At 38.6% G+C, this 20950-nt stretch overlaps 1 protein-coding gene and 1 long non-coding RNA gene across 2 annotated transcripts; both read left to right on the top strand.

The window, feature by feature from the left end:
• The first annotated feature begins 314 nt into the window (after nt 1–314).
• On the top strand, nt 315–14149 carry Trx (histone lysine N-methyltransferase trithorax). The gene is made up of 10 exons (XM_076381551.1): nt 315–543; nt 1158–2586; nt 2684–3250; nt 3332–3762; nt 3858–4019; nt 4080–4475; nt 4584–11323; nt 11405–11567; nt 11663–11809; nt 11920–14149. The coding sequence occupies exons 1-10, from the start codon at nt 379–381 to the stop codon at nt 12091–12093; spliced, it is 10374 nt and encodes a 3457-aa protein (XP_076237666.1). The 5' UTR covers nt 315–378; the 3' UTR covers nt 12094–14149.
• Nucleotides 14150–20245: 6096 nt separating this feature from the next.
• On the top strand, nt 20246–20669 carry LOC143180146 (uncharacterized). Its single transcript, XR_013002081.1, has 2 exons — nt 20246–20365; nt 20439–20669. It is a non-coding gene; the product is annotated as an uncharacterized LOC143180146 (long non-coding RNA).
• Nucleotides 20670–20950: the final 281 nt, after the last annotated feature.

The following is a 20950-nucleotide window of genomic DNA, read 5'->3' as shown; positions in this document are numbered from 1 at the left end:
TTATAAAGCATTGTATGCGATCGACGTAGATTAGCCGTAAGATTCTATTTAGATAGGGCAGAACGATAACCGACGACCGGAGCGCGGACCACCTAAGCATCGGTCGAGTAAAAATCACTAGATGGATGGGGCCGCGTATGTATTCGAAACACATGTACCCACCTTACTACTGGTGATTCTGTGTTTGACAGTACGCGCGTATTTCGCGGCTATCATCGAATTCGGCCGACGTTAACCGATGTTTAACGAAGCCAGCGAGTTCCGTGTGTGTTAAGTGTTCGTTGGTGTTCAGTTGGTGCGCCTCGACTGGGCAAAATCGCGTAAAATGGAAACAGAATTTCGTTGTGAGGTTGAGGTTGGCCGTTGAAAATAGTGAACATGGGAAGGTCCAAGTTTCCCGGGAAGCCGCCGAAGACGGTCACCAGGAAACGAATCAAGGTCCTCGGCCAGCCCGAGACAGTCCAAAGCGATTCGGTAACCGTCGCCGAGAACATCTACTACGGACTTTCCCTGTTCAACGAAACATTTGGTGACAACGAGAAGGTAATTCGTAGTTTACTCTCGCGACGAGTACGCGACCGATTAGCGCCTAATTAGAGTCACCTGGATCATCGTTCTTTCATGGTTCACGAGCAACATATATTTGCGCTATGAGCGTCATAGGGACCCATACGGCGCCGATTCGGTGGCCAGAAAAACTGAGATTTGGCTGTCCGATGAAGGTTAACCTATTAGAAGGGAATCGCCAGCTTCAGAATGGCAGATCTATATATAATATGCACTGACGTACCGCCTGTACTTGAAAATGTCAATGACTCGATGAAAATATGCTTTCACGTTCATGTTTTTATTTTGTAGAGATGATTATTTACATTTTTAGCTTCTTGTCTATTGACACTGGTCAAATGTAAACTTTGGTGTGTACATGTAGTGTATTTTAATGCGTATATTAGTAAACAGTCCTGTTTAAGAATGTAAGAATATTTTGAAGTTGAACATTAACAATGTTCTTTTGATTTTCAAATCTTAAAGGTTGTTTATTGTAAACATTTTGAAATGTGTTGCAAGTTTCAAACATCGGTTACTGATGAATAGATTGCAGATTTATGTACTTGTGTGATATGTGTCAATATTTATGTGAAACTTTTCTTGCGTAGGAACATCCACCATTTCATGGTTTTAGCACTAAAGAGGCTAATCTTTCCGTGTCCTATATAAAAACGCAACAACATGACACAGAAAATGCAACCACTAAACCACCAGCTGATACTGTTGAAAATCCTGTACCAAAATCGAATGAACAAAGTGTCACAGATACTGAAAATTCTCCATTGAGTGTTGAAGCCGATGCTGAAAAGTTGTGCGAGAAAAATGTGAAACCAATAGAAGATGTTAAGAAAGATGTGGCTATATTGAATTCCAAATGTGCTAATAAGTTCCATAGACCTAAAAATCGTAGGACTTGCAAAAATATAAAATTCTCAAATTTCATGAAAACACCAGTATTAAAATCGGTGAACAATATCTTGGATCAACATCAACGAACAAGACAACTACGTAACAGTACTGCAAAGAGATTATTGCAGAGGGCAAAATCCAATAGTAATAATGCACGTAATATAACAGCACAATGTGGGGATAAATCGAACACTGTAAGGAAATTTATTTTACCGGTTCGGAGTGCTCATTCATCTAGAGTTATTAAACCAAATAAAAGATTTATTGAAGAATTAGAGGAGACTCCTGGCACGGAGCATAGTGAGAATGAAATTGCTACACATGTAAAGAAGGCCAAGTTTACGTTAAACAAATTCTGCAATCAGGATTCTAAATTAAAAGAGGGAAGTCTTAGTAAATTATGTACAAAATTAACAGATAAAGATGCAAGAAATAAGGCCAAAAAAATAATTCAACGTGCAAATTCCAATTCTCAAAGTGTAATGCAATCTACGAAAAATTTAGAAAAATTAGCACCCTCTATACAAAACGCACAAGTATCAAAAATGATTAATACAGATGTAAAAAAAGTCAATATATCAACTAAAAGCAAAGTGATTAAAACTCCATCCGATGAATCCAGTAAAACTCAAGATTCTTTACAAAATACAGTTAAAAAAGCTCAAAATTTTAAACTAACTATGTCCAAAAATCAGAAACCAATTTCTGTTCCTACAAAAGTTCTTCCTGATTCCGATGTTCTAAGTTCAGAGTCTTCCAGGATTCAAACAAGGTCAGGAACTCAAAGTGAAGTCACTGATCTAGAAGTGCAAGCAAACTTTGAAGATACGGAAAAAGTGAAACATGATACTAGTGGAAAAGGTCAAGATAATTCTAATAATGGGAATAAACCTGCAGAGGGAAATTCAGATAATTTTGACACAGAAAGTACGTTATCTGAAAGTGGAAGTGAACATAGTAATCACACAGAGGACGAACAGTCAGAATGGACTGGAATGAAATTGAGTGGTGGAAAAGTTATTTTAAGGAAAGCAAGGTTAAAGTTAGATAATAAATGTGTTGGTGGAACTGAAGGACCTTTTTCAACAACAAACAATAATAGTGTTTCCAGTGAAAACACTAACTTCGGTATGTGTATAATTTTTATAATTGCAATACTTTGAATATGCTGTCTGTGACAATGTCATTAGCATAATTAATTGATTTTATCTTTATAATTCTTCAGGACTAACGGGTACTATTAAATGTGGTGTTTGCGGTGCTGTACGATTTTATCGGTTTGTAAAACAAGCTCGAAAGTTCGGCATTCACAGTTGTGAATCCTGTAGAAAGTTTATCAGCAAGATGATTAAACGACAAGCTTGTGCAAAATCTACAAACAGTACCCTTCCAGTTCTTCAATGCCATAAAGGAGATGGTTTATGTTTAGTTCCACCTGTTGTAAGAAGTCAGCAATGGAATCTCATGAGATGTGTTTATAAAGCTAGGTGTCCAGCATGTTGGTTAAAAATGTGTTTAAAGTGTTATAACATTCCTTCTTCGTTAAAAACGGGTTTAAATGCATTACTACCACCAATGATGAGAGATCCACTAAGTATTCCTTTAACATTGAACCAAGAGGATACTGATAATCATGGACAAAAATTAATATCTTGTAAATTAGGTTGGCCTGCAGAAGACAGTTCAGAGAAAAACTTATTTAAATCAGCTATGAGTTGGAGAAACATTGAAATGGGTCAGAAAGCTAGCTATCAAGGCACTACTGGTTTTCTGTACACTAAGTTAGATAAATGTAAGTTATATATTTTTTCGTATAAATTTCTTTTTCGTTAACAAATCTGTGTACATTGTTTATATACAATTTTGTTTACAGTCGATTCATCGCTAAATATATCACCTAGTAAAAAGAGAAGAAAAAATAATAGGATAAAAGTGAGGAAGAAAATAAAAAATCCGATGTTTTCCTCGCCGTCCTTAAATCAGTGTCCACAACCCCTTAGGCAGAGACTTGAATTAAAGGGGCCAAGGGTTAAACATGTTTGTCGAAGTGCAAGTGTAGCTCTTGGTCAACCAATTGCTACGTTTCCTTCTGCAGATGGAAAGGAAGATACTGAAAGCAATAAACACATTCCAAAAACATTGAAGGAAAGCGATAAAACAGAGAAAAAAGATTGCATAAAAGAAAAGGAGACACAAAAACATAACGACGAAAATAGTGTAAATCTGAGTACCATCAGTGTAACACAATCTCAATTAAAAAGAGGAAAATCGCAACAAAATATGTCAATATCAAATTTTCAAGTGGTAAGTAGCTACAGTATTAAAGTATGGTACAAATATAAACTTAATAGTTACCACTCATAAATTATAGTTAAAAAATAATGAATCAATTATTGCAGATACCTAAAACAAATAGTGACACATTACATACAGTATCTATAGATTTCTGGGAACAATATGATCCTACAGAAGTTGGAGCAAAAGGTTTTGCTCTTATAGGTTCAGAACTGTTCCATATTCCTGCTATTTGTTACCTTTGTGGAAGTGCTGGGAAAGAACCAGTAAGTACTAGATAAGTGTACATTATTTCATTCAGTTGTACATTGTAATAATCTTTCCAGCTCATCCACTGTCAGTGCTGTTGTGAGCCATATCATGCCTTTTGTTTGGAACCCAGTGAATGGAATGCTTGTGCCCAACCAAACTGGTGCTGTCCTCGATGTACAATATGCCAATCCTGCCATCAAAGATCTGGTCCAAAATTGTCTTGCATTCGTTGTCGTCAATCATTTCATCACTCGTGCTTGTCAAAATCTGGTGTTAGTGCGAGACTTTATAGTCCTGAAAGACCTTATGTGTGTCAAAGTTGTGTCAAGTGTAAAAGCTGTGGTAGTGAAGGAGTTAATGTTCATGTGGGCAACTTACCATTATGCTCCATGTGTTTTAAATTACGTCAACAAGGAAATTATTGTCCTCTGTGTCAGAGATGTTACAATGAAAATGATTTTGACACAAAAGTAAGTAAATATTTATAACACTATTAGTGTTATTTTTATAGAGTTACATATGAACGTAATATTTAAGATAAACAAAAAAATTTCATAATTTTTTGTTGTACTTTCCAGATGATGGAATGTAGTGAATGCTCTTATTGGGTGCATGCCCGTTGCGAGGGACTTTCCGACGAACGTTACCAGATCCTTAGTTATTTACCTGATTCTATTGAATTCACATGCAGCCAGTGTTCTTCTAACCCCAATTCTGTTTGGAGAAACGCTATAGAGGCTGAACTTAAAGCCGGTTTTATAGGTGTGATAAAATCGTTGAGTAAAAACCGAAAAGCTTGTGCTGCATTAAAATGGAGTCCAAAAAAGGAATGCTCATGTAAGTCTATTACCAATGTAAGAAAGTTGGAATTCTCAGATGAAAAGACAGATTCAAACACAAGTAGTAAAGAAGCTTCCACTGGGGAAGAGTCTGAAGAATGTAATAATGAAAAAAGTAAAAGCACAGAATGTAGCCCAAACAGTAACTCGAAATCTGATAAGTTAGATGAAAATCAATTAATTGACTGCTCTAATAGAAGAGGTTTAAGACGACTTCGACAAAAGTTTCATTTGAAAGAATGTTCTGTTCGAGTCAAAAATTGTGCTGTGAAAGATATCCAAGATAACGATAAAAAAGATTCAGCAACTCAAGAAAGTTTGAATGGCAGTCCAATCGATACAGAGTGTCATTGTTCAGACCAACAAATTATTGTTAGACCTTCGCCTACATTAATGTCAGTTAAACGGAATGTTAACAACAATGAATACAAAACTTTGTCACAGTTTCATTATGACATGGAGCGTGTGATCAATTATACCGGTACTAAAGATCTAACTGAGGCTTATCATGAGATTTTACAAGAGGTATTCCCATGGTTTAGTCCAGAAAGTATTAAAAATAATAACGAAAAAGATGATGCGTCGAGATTCACTAATGATAATAACAAGGACGATGCCTCAGGTACGAAACTTGATGATTCTATTCTAGAAGTATGGAAAGAAGAAGTAATGAAAGCACCGAAAGCAATCGCGGCTAAAACTGCAAATTTATATAATATTCATGTTGAGGACAGTAGATCCTGTTGTTTATGTAAAGGTTTGGGTGATGGTCAGGAAACAAAAGAGGGGCGGCTTTTATATTGCGGACAGAACGAATGGGTGCATTCAAATTGTGCACTTTGGTCCAACGAAGTATTCGAAGAAATCGACGGGTCTTTACAAAATGTTCACAGTGCTATTTCGAGAGGACGCTTAATTCGTTGTTCCGAATGTGGGAAGAAAGGAGCAAGTGTTGGATGTTGCGCGAAAAATTGTAATAGTACCTTCCATTATCCTTGTGCAAGGAACATTGGACTTATTTTCAATGATGATAAAACAGTATTTTGTTCTTTGCATTTAAACAATTGTTCGCATAAAACATTACAAAATGAGAATGAATTTAGTTTACGAAGACCAGTGTATGTAGAACTGGATCGTAAGAAGAAAAAATATGCGGAACCAAATAAAGTCAAAGTGATGATAGGTTCGTTAATGATCGATTGCTTAGGCACGGTTATACCTGAATATTCTGATACACCAGAAAAAATCATACCTTGTGATTATAAGTGCTCTCGGCTATATTGGTCCACGGTAAATCCGTTTAAGATCGTAAGGTATTATATTAGGACATACGTACAAATGTATGTTCCAGAAGTTTCTCCAGACTTGGAAAATAATATAACCATAGATCACTCTGAAGAGCAGGAAAAAGAAGATAGGCAGAAAACGGAATACTTAGCAGTAAAACATACATTAGATGCTTTGATCGACGCGGTCTGTAATAAGGAAGTTGACGAAAACTTGGCGGAACAAAATAATACAGATCTTTTGCCCCCAGAATTAAAAGAAGCTATATTTGAAGATCTACCACATGATCTATTAGACGGCATTTCGATGCAAGATATATTTCCAAAAATGACGTACGAAGATTTTTTAGCGATGGATTTAAAAAATGATGGTACCTTTTCATCTGACCTATTTAAAGATGATATGCTGACATCTGAGGTAGATGAAATTATAAAACCACCCGAGAACAAAATCTCGAAAATAGATCCTTCTCTGTTGGAATTAGGCTCGCACAATGATCTTTGGGTTCACCTGGAGACAAAAACTTCTGTTCAAGATTTAATGGACGATTTGTTCAGTTCGAAAAATCAGAAACGTGGAGGCCGAGAACTGAAGAGGTCTAAATCAGAAGTAATGTCGAATAGTCCATTAATTGTTGGGGGACAGAGGCACCATCAACGATCTTGTAGTTTAACTTGGAGTTGCAAACTGGACGGTACTTACGGACCTAGTATAAAGAGGAGAAAATTATCAAGAAACTCGAGCATGACGAAATCTAGTGAAACAAGCGTAATGGTATTAGACTCACAAAATGAACGTCCGCCTACTCTGCATGAGCTAAGGATTCCAGACAGTATAATGGTCACTGTTGGCAGAGCGAATACACCCAACATCTTATCTGATTCCGTGCGAGAATTGAAGTATTGCATTGAAGATGTAAACGGTCTTAATCGTCGTGTAATATCTACGAATCGTGAAGAGGGAAAAGAACATAAGCGGCTTTTTTGGCATGCGAGACAACAACCGCGGATATTACAAGTTGATGGTCCAGCTGACCCAAGTAGCGCTAGTGAATGCAGTTCTCCAGAGTACAGTATTGAAGAGAAAACTACAGAATTGCGTGTGCCAGAGCATTTATCGATCCCACAGTTAGATGGTATTAACGATGAGTCCTCATGTGACAGCAACGAGTTCACTTTGACTAATGAAAGTGATTCTAATTCTTGCGCAAAGTCGTCAAACAACATTTTACGATCGAAGCGAATATATGGATTTATTAAATCGCATATTACCAAGAATAACGATAAATCTCAAAAAGTAAAGGGAAATGACAGCTTTTCAAATTGCCAAAAATGTGCAACTCATAAAATTAATTTCTTTAGAGAGAGTAATTTAAAACTAAATTTGGAAATTCCTCAGTTGGATGGTGCTGACGATATTTCCAGTGATGATGAGTGCATATCACCGCAGCGTATTGAAAATGAAGGGATTAATGTTACTTCGCAATGTGATACGCCTTTTGATCACATTGATCGTCCAGTAACTTGCAAACGATGCCGTTGTACCTACAGAACACAAGATAGTTATAATAGACATTTGACCCACTGTGATATCATGGTTACAAGTGACAGTGACTCGGAAACTATGGATAATAAATTGGCATCGCCTGATTCCAGATTTTCCCCGAGTATTGGATCTGTATCTCCACAGTTTATAACTTTGTCACCATCTGAAGGGCACACACTTTCGTCTGACTATCCAGATATGCAAGCGACATCTCCTTTGGAAGCTTCTGTACCATCGCCTCATCCAGCCATCCAAATTGAACCGATAGCACAAGCAATTATTACTCCACAAATTCATACACACGCCACTGTGGAAACTGTTCACCAAACAGTATTAACATCGAACGATATGATCGTGCAAACACAGTATACTAGAACAACAACCACATTGCCAAATGCTACAGTATTACCTCAAGAGAGTACTGTCCAAATAACAGAAATTACGGATCCACCATCTGTTGCAAGTGATTCTAGTATTACCCAAAACATAATTAATACACCAATGAATTCTCCAGATGGTGTGAACTCCCAAACAGTTCCAAGTCCACAGGTATCACCCGCGTTTTCTTCTACCGGCGTGCAAACTGTGACTAACGAATCACAGGCGAACGTGCAGGTAACAAAATTAGCGAAATCAAAATCTCCACGTGCACCAAAGTCTCGAACGAAAGGAATTAAAGCACAAATAGTGAAAAACACTGTACAGCCACATAATGGACACGCTAGATTTCAGCCCATGCAAAATAACACACCAGTTATACAACTGCAGCAAGCTCAAAGGACAAATGGTCCAACTGTAATATTACAGCAAGTTGCATCTCCTGGTATCATGTCTGCGTACGTAGAGACACTACAACAACAGTCTGGACAAAATCTTCAGTACGTAACGACGCTCGGTAATCAGCACGAAGCTGCATTTAAACCCCAGTTTATAACGACTAATCATTTAGTTCCTGGTGCGTACATACAAGCGCCCTCCGATAATCTATTGGCATTGCAAAATGGAGGTATATCAATATTACCGGGCGTACAGATTGCCCAAACACAGCCAACAGTTCTTGGAACGATCATACAGCAACAACCCAGTGCAATTCAGTGTGGAGTTATATCATCTGAGCAATTGTTATTAAGTTCTACGCCAACATTGGAAATGTTCACGGACTCGACAGGCAGTATGTTCCTTTCAAACCAGCCGATGTATTATGGTTTGGAGACCATTGTGAGCAACACAGTAATGTCTTCCAGTCAGTTTATGGCTGGCGCTGTCCCGCAGGTGTTAGCAAGCAGTTATCAAACGACGACGCAAGTCTTTCAAGCTTCGAAGCTTATGGAACCTATTGTGGACGTTCAGGCTGTCCCAGGTGTCCCCACAGTAACGGCAGTACAGACTGTGCAAAATGTACCTGGAGTACCTGGGGTGCCTAGTGTTCCGAACGTTGCTAACGTGTCCAGTGTATCCAATGTACCTAATCTAGCTAGCATACCCAGTGTACCTAATGTCCCGAATGTACCAACTATACCTACTATACCCACTGTACCTTCTGTATCCAATGTATCCAATATAGCGAGCATAGCAAATATACCGAATGTATCCAACGTACCCACAGTACCCAATGTACCCAGTATATCTAGCATACCTAGTGCATCCAGTGTACCTAGTATACCCAGTGCATCTAGCGTGTCTAGTATTCCTAGTGTACCAAATGCACCTAATACGCTTGGTGTGCCTAGTGTACCTACTGGATCTAGCGTACCTGTCGTACCTAACGTACCTAATGTATCTAACGCGCCTAGTATACCCACTGCACCTGCTTTACCTGCTACATCTAATATTCCCAATATACCAACCGTACCTAACGTCCAAAATGTATCCAATGTCTCCGCTCTTCCACCAAGTGTGCAATCTGTTGGGAACGTTCCCAATATTTCTGCGGTACCCAGTGGATACGTAGTAGTGAATCAGTCGACACCTATACCAGAATCAATCGTGACACCACAAATTAATATACCGTCAACACCTGAGCAAAACTTCGCCTCAGCCACCTGCAACACCATATTGCCTGTATCGTGTCAGAATGTTGTGGAACCGATCACGTCGATACAATTACCAGATACGTGTCCATCTGAACCTCCGCCAGCAACAAGAGTGATATCGTCACCCAAGTTGTTACAAAGTTCGATACCAACGATACCGAGGGTAGCTGTACGTCCAAGTCCAGTCTCTAACTCAGCTACACAACAAAATAATGGACCATGGAAGATCACTGAACCGCTATTCGATTCGGAGCAGATGAACAATAGCGTCCGACCGTACTTTGACTCGAAGCACGTGTCGGAGAATACCAGTATGATAAAGTCTAGCATATCATCTAAAATACTCCCGCTACCTAATCACTGTATAACTCAAAGGGATATTACTGTAAATAAGTTGAATCATGATGTAAATAGTGTGCATAATAATTATAGTAATACTGTACCGAATTCTAACAATATTAATGTAAGTACAAGTAATAGTACAGTTATCACTAGCTCGACTGTGCAGAATAAGATCACCATGTCTGCGAGCAATGTACCTACGAGTCGACCGATGAACAGAGTGTTACCTATGCAAGCTGTAACTCCAAAGCAAGACACAACCAAGGTGATGCAGAAAGCAGAGATCATAGAGGAGCCGACGAAACCAGTAATTAAACCAGCAGAACCGGAGCAGAAGCTCACAGAGTGTAAAAAGCAAATAGTTGAAGCCGTGGCGCCAACGGTTAAAAAACCGGAGACGACCATCAGCAATATAAACGAAAGTCTGAAATTGAACACCGATACTTTAGAAAAGGTGAAGGAAAATCTAAAGTTAGAACTGGACAAAGAGAAGCTGCAGAATGCATCGTTAAAGATAGTGCTGCAAAAACAGTTACAAGATGGATCGTATAAAATCACACATAATATGAAGGCGATGACGCAAAACAAGAAGTCTCCGCAAGTAACGTCTGTAGAAATATTGCCATCAAAGCAAGTACCTCAAATAGCCTCTTTACAGTTGTTGCCAATAAAAACGTTCACATTGAAAACGAATAAGATCGACGAGAAGGTGAAGCCTATCGATAATAAATTCAACCTGTTGAAAACCAAGACTCCACCAGTTGCAGTTAAAAAACCGAGGATTGTTAGCAAATCAATTAAATCTGTCCCGCCCAATTCACAAAATACACAGACGCAGAAGAATTCTTCGAAGGGGCCGACATTGATGTATGAGATCAAGTCACAGGATGGATTTACTCATACCGCTTCTTCAATGGCTGAAGTATGGGAAACTGTATTTCAAGCAGTCCAGAGTGCTCGAAAGGCTCACAATTTACCTCCATTGCCTCACAATCCTCTCACTGAAAATCTGGGTTTGGAAAACAATGCTACAGTATACCTGGTTGAACAGCTACCAGACGTAAACAGGTGTACTAAATACAAAACCAAGTTCCATGATTTGGCACCTCCTAAGCCAGGGGAGGCAGAGAACGACCTGCCTAAAGCATGTGTCAATGGTGCTGCTCGTGCTGAACCATTTAAAGGAAGAAAAGTTCATGATATGTTTAGTTGGCTGGCATCGAGACATAGGCAGCAACCGAAGCTGATAGCCATTTCAGAAGCTGAGTCCAGGTAAAGAGTGCTTCATTATAATATTTTTTTAAGTAAATATAACACTTGAGTATGACAAGTATTAAAATGATCCTTTTACAGACGAGTGGCAAGCACAAATTTGCCAATGGCGATGCGGTTCAGGATACTTAAAGAAACATCTAAGGAATCAGTTGGGGTGTACCATTCTCACATACATGGCAGAGGTCTGTTCTGTTTGAGAGATATTGAAGCTGGAGAAATGGTTATTGAATATGCTGGTGAGGTATGTAAGAAAAAGATTTTTAATATTTAAAAACTTTGTTTAGTCATTAGTCTGATTACTGAATTGTGGGAGTAATGTTTTACAAATTCTATTAGGTGATTCGAGCCTCCTTAACCGATAAACGAGAAAAGTACTACGATAGTAAAAATATAGGGTGTTATATGTTTAAAATCGACGATCATCTGGTCGTCGATGCTACAATGAAAGGGAACGCGGCTAGATTCATTAACCACTCATGCGAGGTATGTATTTTTATAATTGTACGTATTTCTAGAATATATAAGATAAATATAAAGCGATATAACACTAAATTATGGGATGAATTATTAATGGTTTGTGAATCGTGTTGCAGCCAAACTGTTATTCGCGAGTGGTGGACATCCTAGGTAAGAAGCACATTTTAATTTTCGCTCTCCGTCGCATTATTCAAGGAGAAGAGTTGACGTACGATTACAAATTTCCTTTCGAGGATATCAAGATTCCATGTACCTGCGGTTCCCGCAGATGTCGCAAATACCTCAATTGAGACTGCATATATACCGCTATCGTAAGCAGCCAACGAGCACAGCGAAAAGATATGATGTGCTATAATTATGCGCGCTTTGGAATAGGATTCATTTTATTGAACGTTATTCATTTAATCATCAAACTATTTTCAGAGATTGCAGCTTTTTATTACTATAAAGGAAATAGATATACGATTAAAATATTAGAAGGCCAGATAATAGTACACGAGACATCGCGTTATGACAATGTTACTTTAAACGGCTACACATCGTAGTTGATTTAAAGGGTATACTTATAGCAATAAATGATTGAATATTGTCCTGCTTTCGTATCCGAACGGGCCCTCGCGTGTCTCGCTCACACCGAGGCCCATGAAAGTGTTACTTTATCCACGCCTGTGCTTTCACGCACGTCTTCTAGACTCTACTTATTATCTATTATTGAGGCTTAAGTGTACAAGTTATCGTCACTTTACACTAAATCCAAACGCGCTTTTAGCTTCTATACGCGTGCATTTTTTTTCTATGTCGTTTCAGTTAGATTTTTAACAATTTTTACGCGCGATTGGACCAAGACCGAGTATGAAATTTCAACAAAACATATAGCACAAAATCGACGTACTTAGGAGGAGAATGTTTCAAGGACCGTTTACTTCTTGAACACGCCTAAACGTAAGGAAGGAAAATATACGTTCAGCGCGTATGGAGTAACGAAACGATTGAACTTCGTGGATGAACTTGTGTGACTCGTCGAGGGTACACGTATACAATTTTCTGTAAATTTCGATTCTACTCGCGTAAGATGGTGTAATGAAATATTTTATTATATAAAACTACATTTAGTGTACAGTGTACGACTAACTTCGTGACATTTCATGTCTGCTGTAGGGCCAGATTTCAAATGTTCTTGTAAAATATGTAATTGTTAGATTAGAGACATTGTCTTTGATGTAAGTACAGCTACCAGTTTAACGTAAGTTAGTACTATAGGCGTTAAGGAGAAAAGAGCGTGTGAGTAAAAGAGAGTAAGAGAGAGGGAGAGAAAGAGCACGCGAGAACGAGAGTGAGAGCGAGAGCGAGAGAGGGAGAGAAAGAGCACGCGAGAACGAGAGTGAGAGCGAGAGCGAGAGAGGGAGAGTATGGAAAGAAGTAACAGTTTCCTAGGGTGGGATACTGTTTGAAGGTGTACCTACTTTGGCAGACATTGATGATATTTTAAGTCTTATTGTAGTGAAGGAAGGAGCAAAAGAGGAAACGGGAAACGAGCTGAGGCTCCGCTCCCGTAGGATTTAAAATCTGTTCGTTTGTTTCAAACGGAGGATTAGTACGTCACGCGCAATATTATTTTGATATGTTTTTATAGATTTTTAAACGTTGCACCCATGCGTTTGTGCTTCCGCCTTGCCAATATTACAATATTAATCTCATTACATTTATTTTTATATATTTAAATGAAAGCCGCTAGAGAGAAAGAGAGGGAGAGAGAGAAAGAACGAGAGAGAACGAGAGGGAACGAGAGAGAGGGAGAGGATGGAGAGAGAAAGAGAGAGGAGAGATTTTAGTTTACAGAAACTCGATAAAAGAAGGGAAAAAGGGAACCGCTAATTATAAGATAGTTTACGATGTTTCTGTCCAAAATTTTTTAAACGGATCGTGTAAAAGGGAAGAGAGGAAGAGTATCGTGGAATTAATTACGTTGATGAAACGCGAAATGAAGGGATAATTGAAATCATTGTTTCGAAGTAAACTTTTCTAGAGTTGGGATCTAGAAAACGTTTGTGATATTTTCCCACACTGGGAAAGGAACGGTTATAAATGTTCTTTATAGGAATATATTTCCGAGCTTTACGGATGACGCGTAATTCCGTAACAAATGAGAGAAAAGAAATGAAAAGGAATCACCTTTCTGTGAAACGCAGTTTTGCCTTACCTTTAAATGTACCTACGCTTTAACCCGGTGATAGATACTTTAGATGTACCCCGATGACTTATATTCAAACTGACAAAAGAGGAAAAACCTGTAATCGCATTGTCTATGCATCGATTTAAGCTACGATAAAAGTATTTTAGTGCGAATTAATCAATTTCTGCCGAGGTGGTTGTCCCTTGAAAAAAAAAAAAAAAATATGAAAAAAAATATCTGGTGCTCCATGGACACCGTTAAGTGCACTTTACATGAAAAAATGGCCTAGAGTAAGAGATAGTAGAATGGCAGCGGACGAAGCGTTTGACGATGATGATAATAATAAGAAATGCGTTATACGAAGAATTATTGATTGCGAATTATTTAAAGAGGTAATATAATGAATAAATGATGGCAGGAACATTATTTGAGCACGCGATTAAATAACGATGCGTCGATCGTGCAACATTTTCAATCGGCCTGATTTGGTACAAAATATGCGTATGCTGATTTGTAAAAAGTTATAAAATGCAAAGGAAAAAGTTAATGGAAACTTGTTCTGGTCACGAGAAATTGCCATTTTTTAGGTATTTCGAATCTTCACTCTTTTTTTTTTAATATTATGATTACCAATAATAATTAATAACTATTATTGGAAGATGAATATTGTTAATATAATGATAATTAATTTTAATCTGTAAAAAAAAGAACGGTAATACGACGTAAGAAAGGTAATTTACTTGAAAATATAAAATAGCAATGTTAGATATTTTATTGATATTTATTACTTACGGATGACGGTTCTAGGGTTGAGATATGAGAAGTACTAATTAAATTTAAAAAAAAGGATATATACAGAAAAGGTAAAAAAACATGATTTTAGAACATGGTGCACACGAATGGTCTAAGTATTGTCGAGTACTAGGCACGAATGTAAAGTCTCGTTTTTTACAATGGAAGAAAGCATCTTTTCTCTTTTTAATGAATTCTCGTAATTGTTATGTGGTATCATCGCAAATCATTTAAGAGTATGAAGTACGCGATTTGATGTATCAAAATACTTCATGTTCTCGTCGCAGATTAATGTATATTTGTGGTGATCGTAACGATAACCTATATCGAATGTATTTACTTATATCGGTAGACAAATTAAGAACGCCATTTCTTAATTATTTTTTTATTTATAAAACGAAAACCCATAAAGAATATTTTACACCCTGGAGAAGGAAACAAAGTAGGTTTTAACGTTCGTGTGACAGAAATACGGAGGATTAAGTTTTTTATCCACATTTCTCTGACGGACTTCAATGGATTTTATCGTGCGCTTTCTGAAACATACTCTCTCTGTGTATCTTTTAAAAGAAATCCCTAACTCACGTGGAGCGTGTACAAGCTCCTTAGTATTACGCATCCAGCCTTCATTATTATCATTATTATTATTACAATTAATTATAATCTACACGAGAAAGATAGCATAATACATCACCACTCATATTGTGCACCGTTTGTTTACTACACCCATCAGCACCTTTGTTTCTTTAAACGAATAAGAACAAAAAAAAATATACGTGATTCGTGTGAAAAGAGCAACAAATTAACGTTAGAAAAGAAGCAAAAATACATAAGTATAATCTCCAAACTCGAAATATATATAAATATATATATGTATATCTGTACTTTACCTCGAGATAAATTTTTGCTTTTAGGTAACTGGAAGCGTTTGGACATCTACTATTGTTTGGTGTGATAATGAAATGAGTGGTTAAGTTATTCCGTGGAAAAAGTTGTACGGTGCCCATCTTTTCTTTTCACGTAATCGAATTAAATATTCGTAACAGTTTCCGAACAATGTCACAGCGTTGCATCCCCTTTGTAACGAGGAGACTATCTCGCTTCTCTTCGAATCTTTCCTTTCGATTGTCCGTTTCTATCCGTAACGATTAAGGAATTTAATAATTGAACTGTAAAACGCTTTTTAAAAAAACACATGTATAAACGAACAAAAAAAATATGGAATACCTACTATTCTAACGTTTAAACGAAATGTAGAATTTTGAAATATTGTACTTGTTTAACGGAGAGCAGAGACGCAGAAGTGGAGGATGAAGAAATGAAAGATAAATAATATTATTGATAAAATTAATGAAAATGAAAAGGGAATGAAAGGAAAATTGAAAAAATTGTCTGTGATTATCAGTCATAATAATCTTTAGGTCGACATATTTTTTAGAGAATATTTTTTAGCAAATTACAAAATTTATGATATACCCCTATTATTGATATGATATTGGATCAGACACGCTACGCATAATATTTAAAAGTAATTAAAAAAAAAAAAACAAAACTGAAACTTGTAAAAGTTGCAAACTGTTTAATAGAATTATGAATAGTTGAGATCGATGGCTGTTGTAAAATATTCAGTGTTTGGACAAATAATTATTAAAAAAAAAACTATTTATAATGACTAATATCGAGGTACACGATTAATATATATATATATATACATTATATATATATTATTGTATCGCATACTACTTATAGTAGCGTTTTTATCTCTCTTTGCGTTTGCATATTCATCAGGATAGATTGATAGGGAGAGAGAGAAAGCATCGGTCGTAGGCTCGTACAAGACAAAATCGATGACTAATGTAAAAAAATAACGGAAAATGATAAACGAAAACGGAACGAAACCGAAGAGATGCTGCAGGCAAATGGGGCGTATACTGTACGCGTTCGAAGTGTTTAAAGTGTCGTTATAAATCCATCTACTTATTGTAGGGAACTTATGAAGTAATCGTAATATTTACATTAACCAGATGATATATGCGTACCGCATAGAAAAACACATAACCGCTTTCATTTCACACCACACACCGTACAGTTACGTACGTACCACACACGCAACACATACATACATGTACACACATCACAGACACCCGTACGCCCATGTTTTGTAATTCAATGTTTTGTTAGTATTATATGAGACATTAACAAAATAAAAACGCAAATGGAAATATAATGTGTTGTGTATCTTGTGGGACGAGAAGTCAACGTTTTGCGATCATCGCGGACAGATCTCACAAAGATAATCTTACTCGGTACAGTGAGTGATAAAATTATGGTAACATAGATAGAAAACATGTTTTTATTTTAGTAAAATAATAAGAAGATAAAGGATGATTTCAAATTTTACTCGAGAAACTCTTTGGCTACTTCTTCGTAAAACAGTATACACAGTGTTTTAAAGCTATTCCTTCAATAATGGAGTCTTTATACAGAGTCTTATGCATACTTTCACTAAAATACTGATTACACAAAATTTCATAAAAACGTGTATTCAAGACCTCTTCCTTAGCTCTCGCTGTAATTTTACGTTTCTTGGCCAAAGGGTCACAAGAGTCGAAGCGAAAAAAACTGTGACTGCGCCAATAACTTTGTGACTCACTGTATCGAACGTTCTGCCGCGAAACGAGAAGAGCGTCTTGCGCCTTCTTGTATCTCGTTGATTTTACAACTATTGTCAGCGCGCAATTAGTTTAAACGTAAAACGGCAATCTTATCGGTCTCTTTGTCCGTTCCCGCAAGGAGGACAGGACCGTGCGAGTACCATATTGTTGTGATCTAGGGTACACCATTTGCTCATTGTAACAGCGACGTGCGTTATAGGTCATGCTTTTTCCACGTGTGAGAATTTCTTTTTTTCGCGCGTGTATTCGGTTGAGCGCGCGTCGCTGACTCATGCACGTTGCTGGGATGTTGTGTTGCGCGTACCTCGTGGAAAAAAAGAAGAAGAGGGAAAAAATATTGTTTCGTCGAATACGGAGGCTCGTACGCGGTTGCTCGCGATCGAAATCATCCGCACGGTGGTTTTCAAATTGCGACACGTGTTGAGAAGCGTTCGAGTTGGGTTGCCTCGAATCGGGGGAGATCCTCGTTACGAATATTTCTTTGTTTGTTTGGTTAACGTGGGGCATGGTAATGCGCGTTGGCTAAGCAAATTTATGTAACGTTATTAAGTCCTTAGTTGCCTTAAAATGTTCCAGCCTGCTTAATCGGTGGGAAATGAACTGAAATGTAAATGAATTGAAATATTGGCATTCTGGAATGTTTAAAAAAAAGGAACTTAAAGAATTGAATATTTTTGAATGAAGAATGATCCATAAGCGAGTTTTCTATGAAGTTCGATAAAACAATTTTTTTCGAAGATGTGAATTATGGGCATAAGAGAATATACGATGAATGCTTAAGTTTACACGCTCGCAATTTGTAATAATAATTAATCGGCATTACAGTGATGTATCGTTTGAGCATGGTACAAGGTATTTCAGAATAATAGGTGCAATCATGAGTATGCAATAGAACTCAAAAAAGAGGTAAAAATGGTTCAGAAAACGCGTGGCCTGAGAATTACTTTCAATATACGCTCAGCTTTTGTTATATTGTCATTCCTTTTGAAGGATTATGCTCTACAGTAGAAGAACTGATATCTCGAGAGTTCAGCAAATATTTATTGACTTACTGCGGATCAGTTTTGCTTACACCTAGTATGAAGCTATATCTCTTATCGTTCCTTGTATTTACAGTAATTTTGTTTGCTTGCGTTTACTTTGTATATGTTGATTAAAAATTGTACCTTAGTTTGCGCAAACGATAAGTAGGAAAGACCTTTTTACGATAAAATTGAACCAATAAAAAGTAATTCAGTTTCAGGCCTATATCGCTACAACTTACACTTCAATGAGCTCTATCGCTTAATTAAGTTTGTACCTATAATTTTAAAACACCCCGTACAATTGCGGGATAAGATATTGCGGATATCATAGAGGCAGAATACATTGCAACGACATAGGCATACATTATTATCGCTATTTTCGCGTGTGTTATTCATGCACAGTCCTTCCACAAACTGTCTTAATCATATTAAGCGACTGTAACGTAATCAAATATTGTTAGGTGATGTAGATAAAATGTAAATATCATACTGTATCGCTTGATGAATGAAATTTTATTAATACACTTGCTTGTTTCGTATTTAAAAGAAGAATGGCTTACATTGTAGCACTACCATCCTCTTCATTAGATTCTCCAGGAAAAGGAAGAGGTATCTTGGATCAAATTAATTACTCGTCTAAATCACTTTTTCATTTGAGAACTGCCACAAACAATGATACAGAAAGAGATTTATACTATGTATACTGTAATCCTTAATCAGTTACGCAAAATAGCATTTTCTTTGCTTTATATATATTGAGAATTTCTCTAACTAAAATACTCACTGTCTCTCTCTCTTCAAGCAGAAGTTTCAAAATCAACTAAAACTCGAAATTGAACTATATGACTAAATTATTTCTAAGGCAAACTTTTTAACATTAGCACGCTTATTCATTTATCAATCCCCAAAACTCTAAGACCTATCTGCAAACAGTTCTGCAACATACATCGTGTCTTTTTAATAATTCGAATCATTAAAAATCCCTTAGCATCGATGAATTCTAACACATAATCGTCCATAGCCAATGGCACCGCGCATCGAGCAGCGATCAAAGGATCTTATAACTCGCATTACCGTAGCAACACGGTCGTGCCCGAACGTTTCCGTGGAACAGTGAATAACCTCCTCGTTCTCACGTACGGACACTTAAGAAACATGGTTATCCTACTCCCCTCCCCTCTACCCTTTTTACTCTTAGGTTGAAGAAAGCCCGAGCGTTACACACAGCGGACATTCGCCGCTCTTTTCTTTCTCTATCTTTGTTCTCCGAGTAACATCAAAGTGTACGAGCTACTACCTCGTCACCGCGTGTTCCCGGCAACGAGGGTTCGCTGGCTCCGTTCACCTCCTCCGCCGCCTCCCTCCACCGCCGCATTTTCCACCTCCCCGAGCAGCGCTGCTTTCATGCATCCCCCGTCGGTCGGTCGGCACAAGCGCTGGACGGCGAGGTGTTAGTCACTTCAAGGACGTTCGCTGTAATTGGGATAGGTCGGATAGATACGTGAAAGGGGGAAAGGAAGAATGGGTGGAAAAGGGACGGAGCGATCGCGTCGGCGGCGTGGAGGGGGCGGCACGTCGCGAGCGTGAAAGTGGAGGGGGGAGGGAGTAGTAGAGGGACGCGAGTAGACAGAGAGAGGTCGCGTCGATGCGTGCGTTTCTGTAAATGGCGCCTGGCCGAGCGTCGCGCGTCACGACTCTCTCTTTCTCCTGTACGCGGTAGCCGCGATCGGGGCCCGCTTGGTGCATCAGTTCTGGACCGAAGGTTGCGCGGCGAGATCGTTGCCGCGCGAGTCGACGCCGCGAGTGGGTAAAACGGTTTCCATCGATCGAGAAGTTTCGTGTCCCCAGCCGTGGCGTGTGGTGTCTCTCGCTTCGTAAGTGAACGTCAATGCTAGTGGTACGTGTCGTTTGAATCCCGCGTGCATGTAACATGGAAGAAGGTGCGCTGGTGCTACGATAGTGGTTTCTAGGCGAGGAGAGTTCCGCGCGACAGCAACGCCGCCTGTACACGGAACGAGGAGAAACACGCATCGGCTGCTATCGCCTTCTCCTCCTCCTCCTCCTCCCTCGGCTCCCTCTTCTCTTCCTTCTCCACCTCCTCCCTCGCCCCCTCTCTTCCATACTATCAACACGCAGCCGCCTTTTCGCCTTTGTTCGGACTCGAGCCTCGTTGCCACGGACACGACGGAGGCCGCAGGTAAAGACCGATTCAGGGCCGACACGCTGTCACAAGATGCGCGGGAGAGAGACGGAGAGGGGGGAGGCACGGTCGGCGCATCGTGACGACCGGGTTTCGTCATTCTCTGCGAGAAGAGCAGACGAAAAGAAAGGGAGGAAAAAGAGCGAGGTTAGGAACCGACGGCGGCGCTGCTCGCCGCGTCGACCGTCGGTGAAAATGCAATTAAGCCGCCGTTCCACTCGGCTGACGCGAAACCGTGCGCCAGCGCGAGCCTTTTCGCTTCCACGCGGGTATCTACGCGAC

The sequence above is a fragment of the Calliopsis andreniformis genome, chromosome 6, assembly GCF_051401765.1.
Source record: "Calliopsis andreniformis isolate RMS-2024a chromosome 6, iyCalAndr_principal, whole genome shotgun sequence".
NCBI lineage: Eukaryota > Metazoa > Arthropoda > Insecta > Hymenoptera > Andrenidae > Calliopsis > Calliopsis andreniformis.
This window is presented reverse-complemented; position numbering and strand designations above follow the sequence as displayed.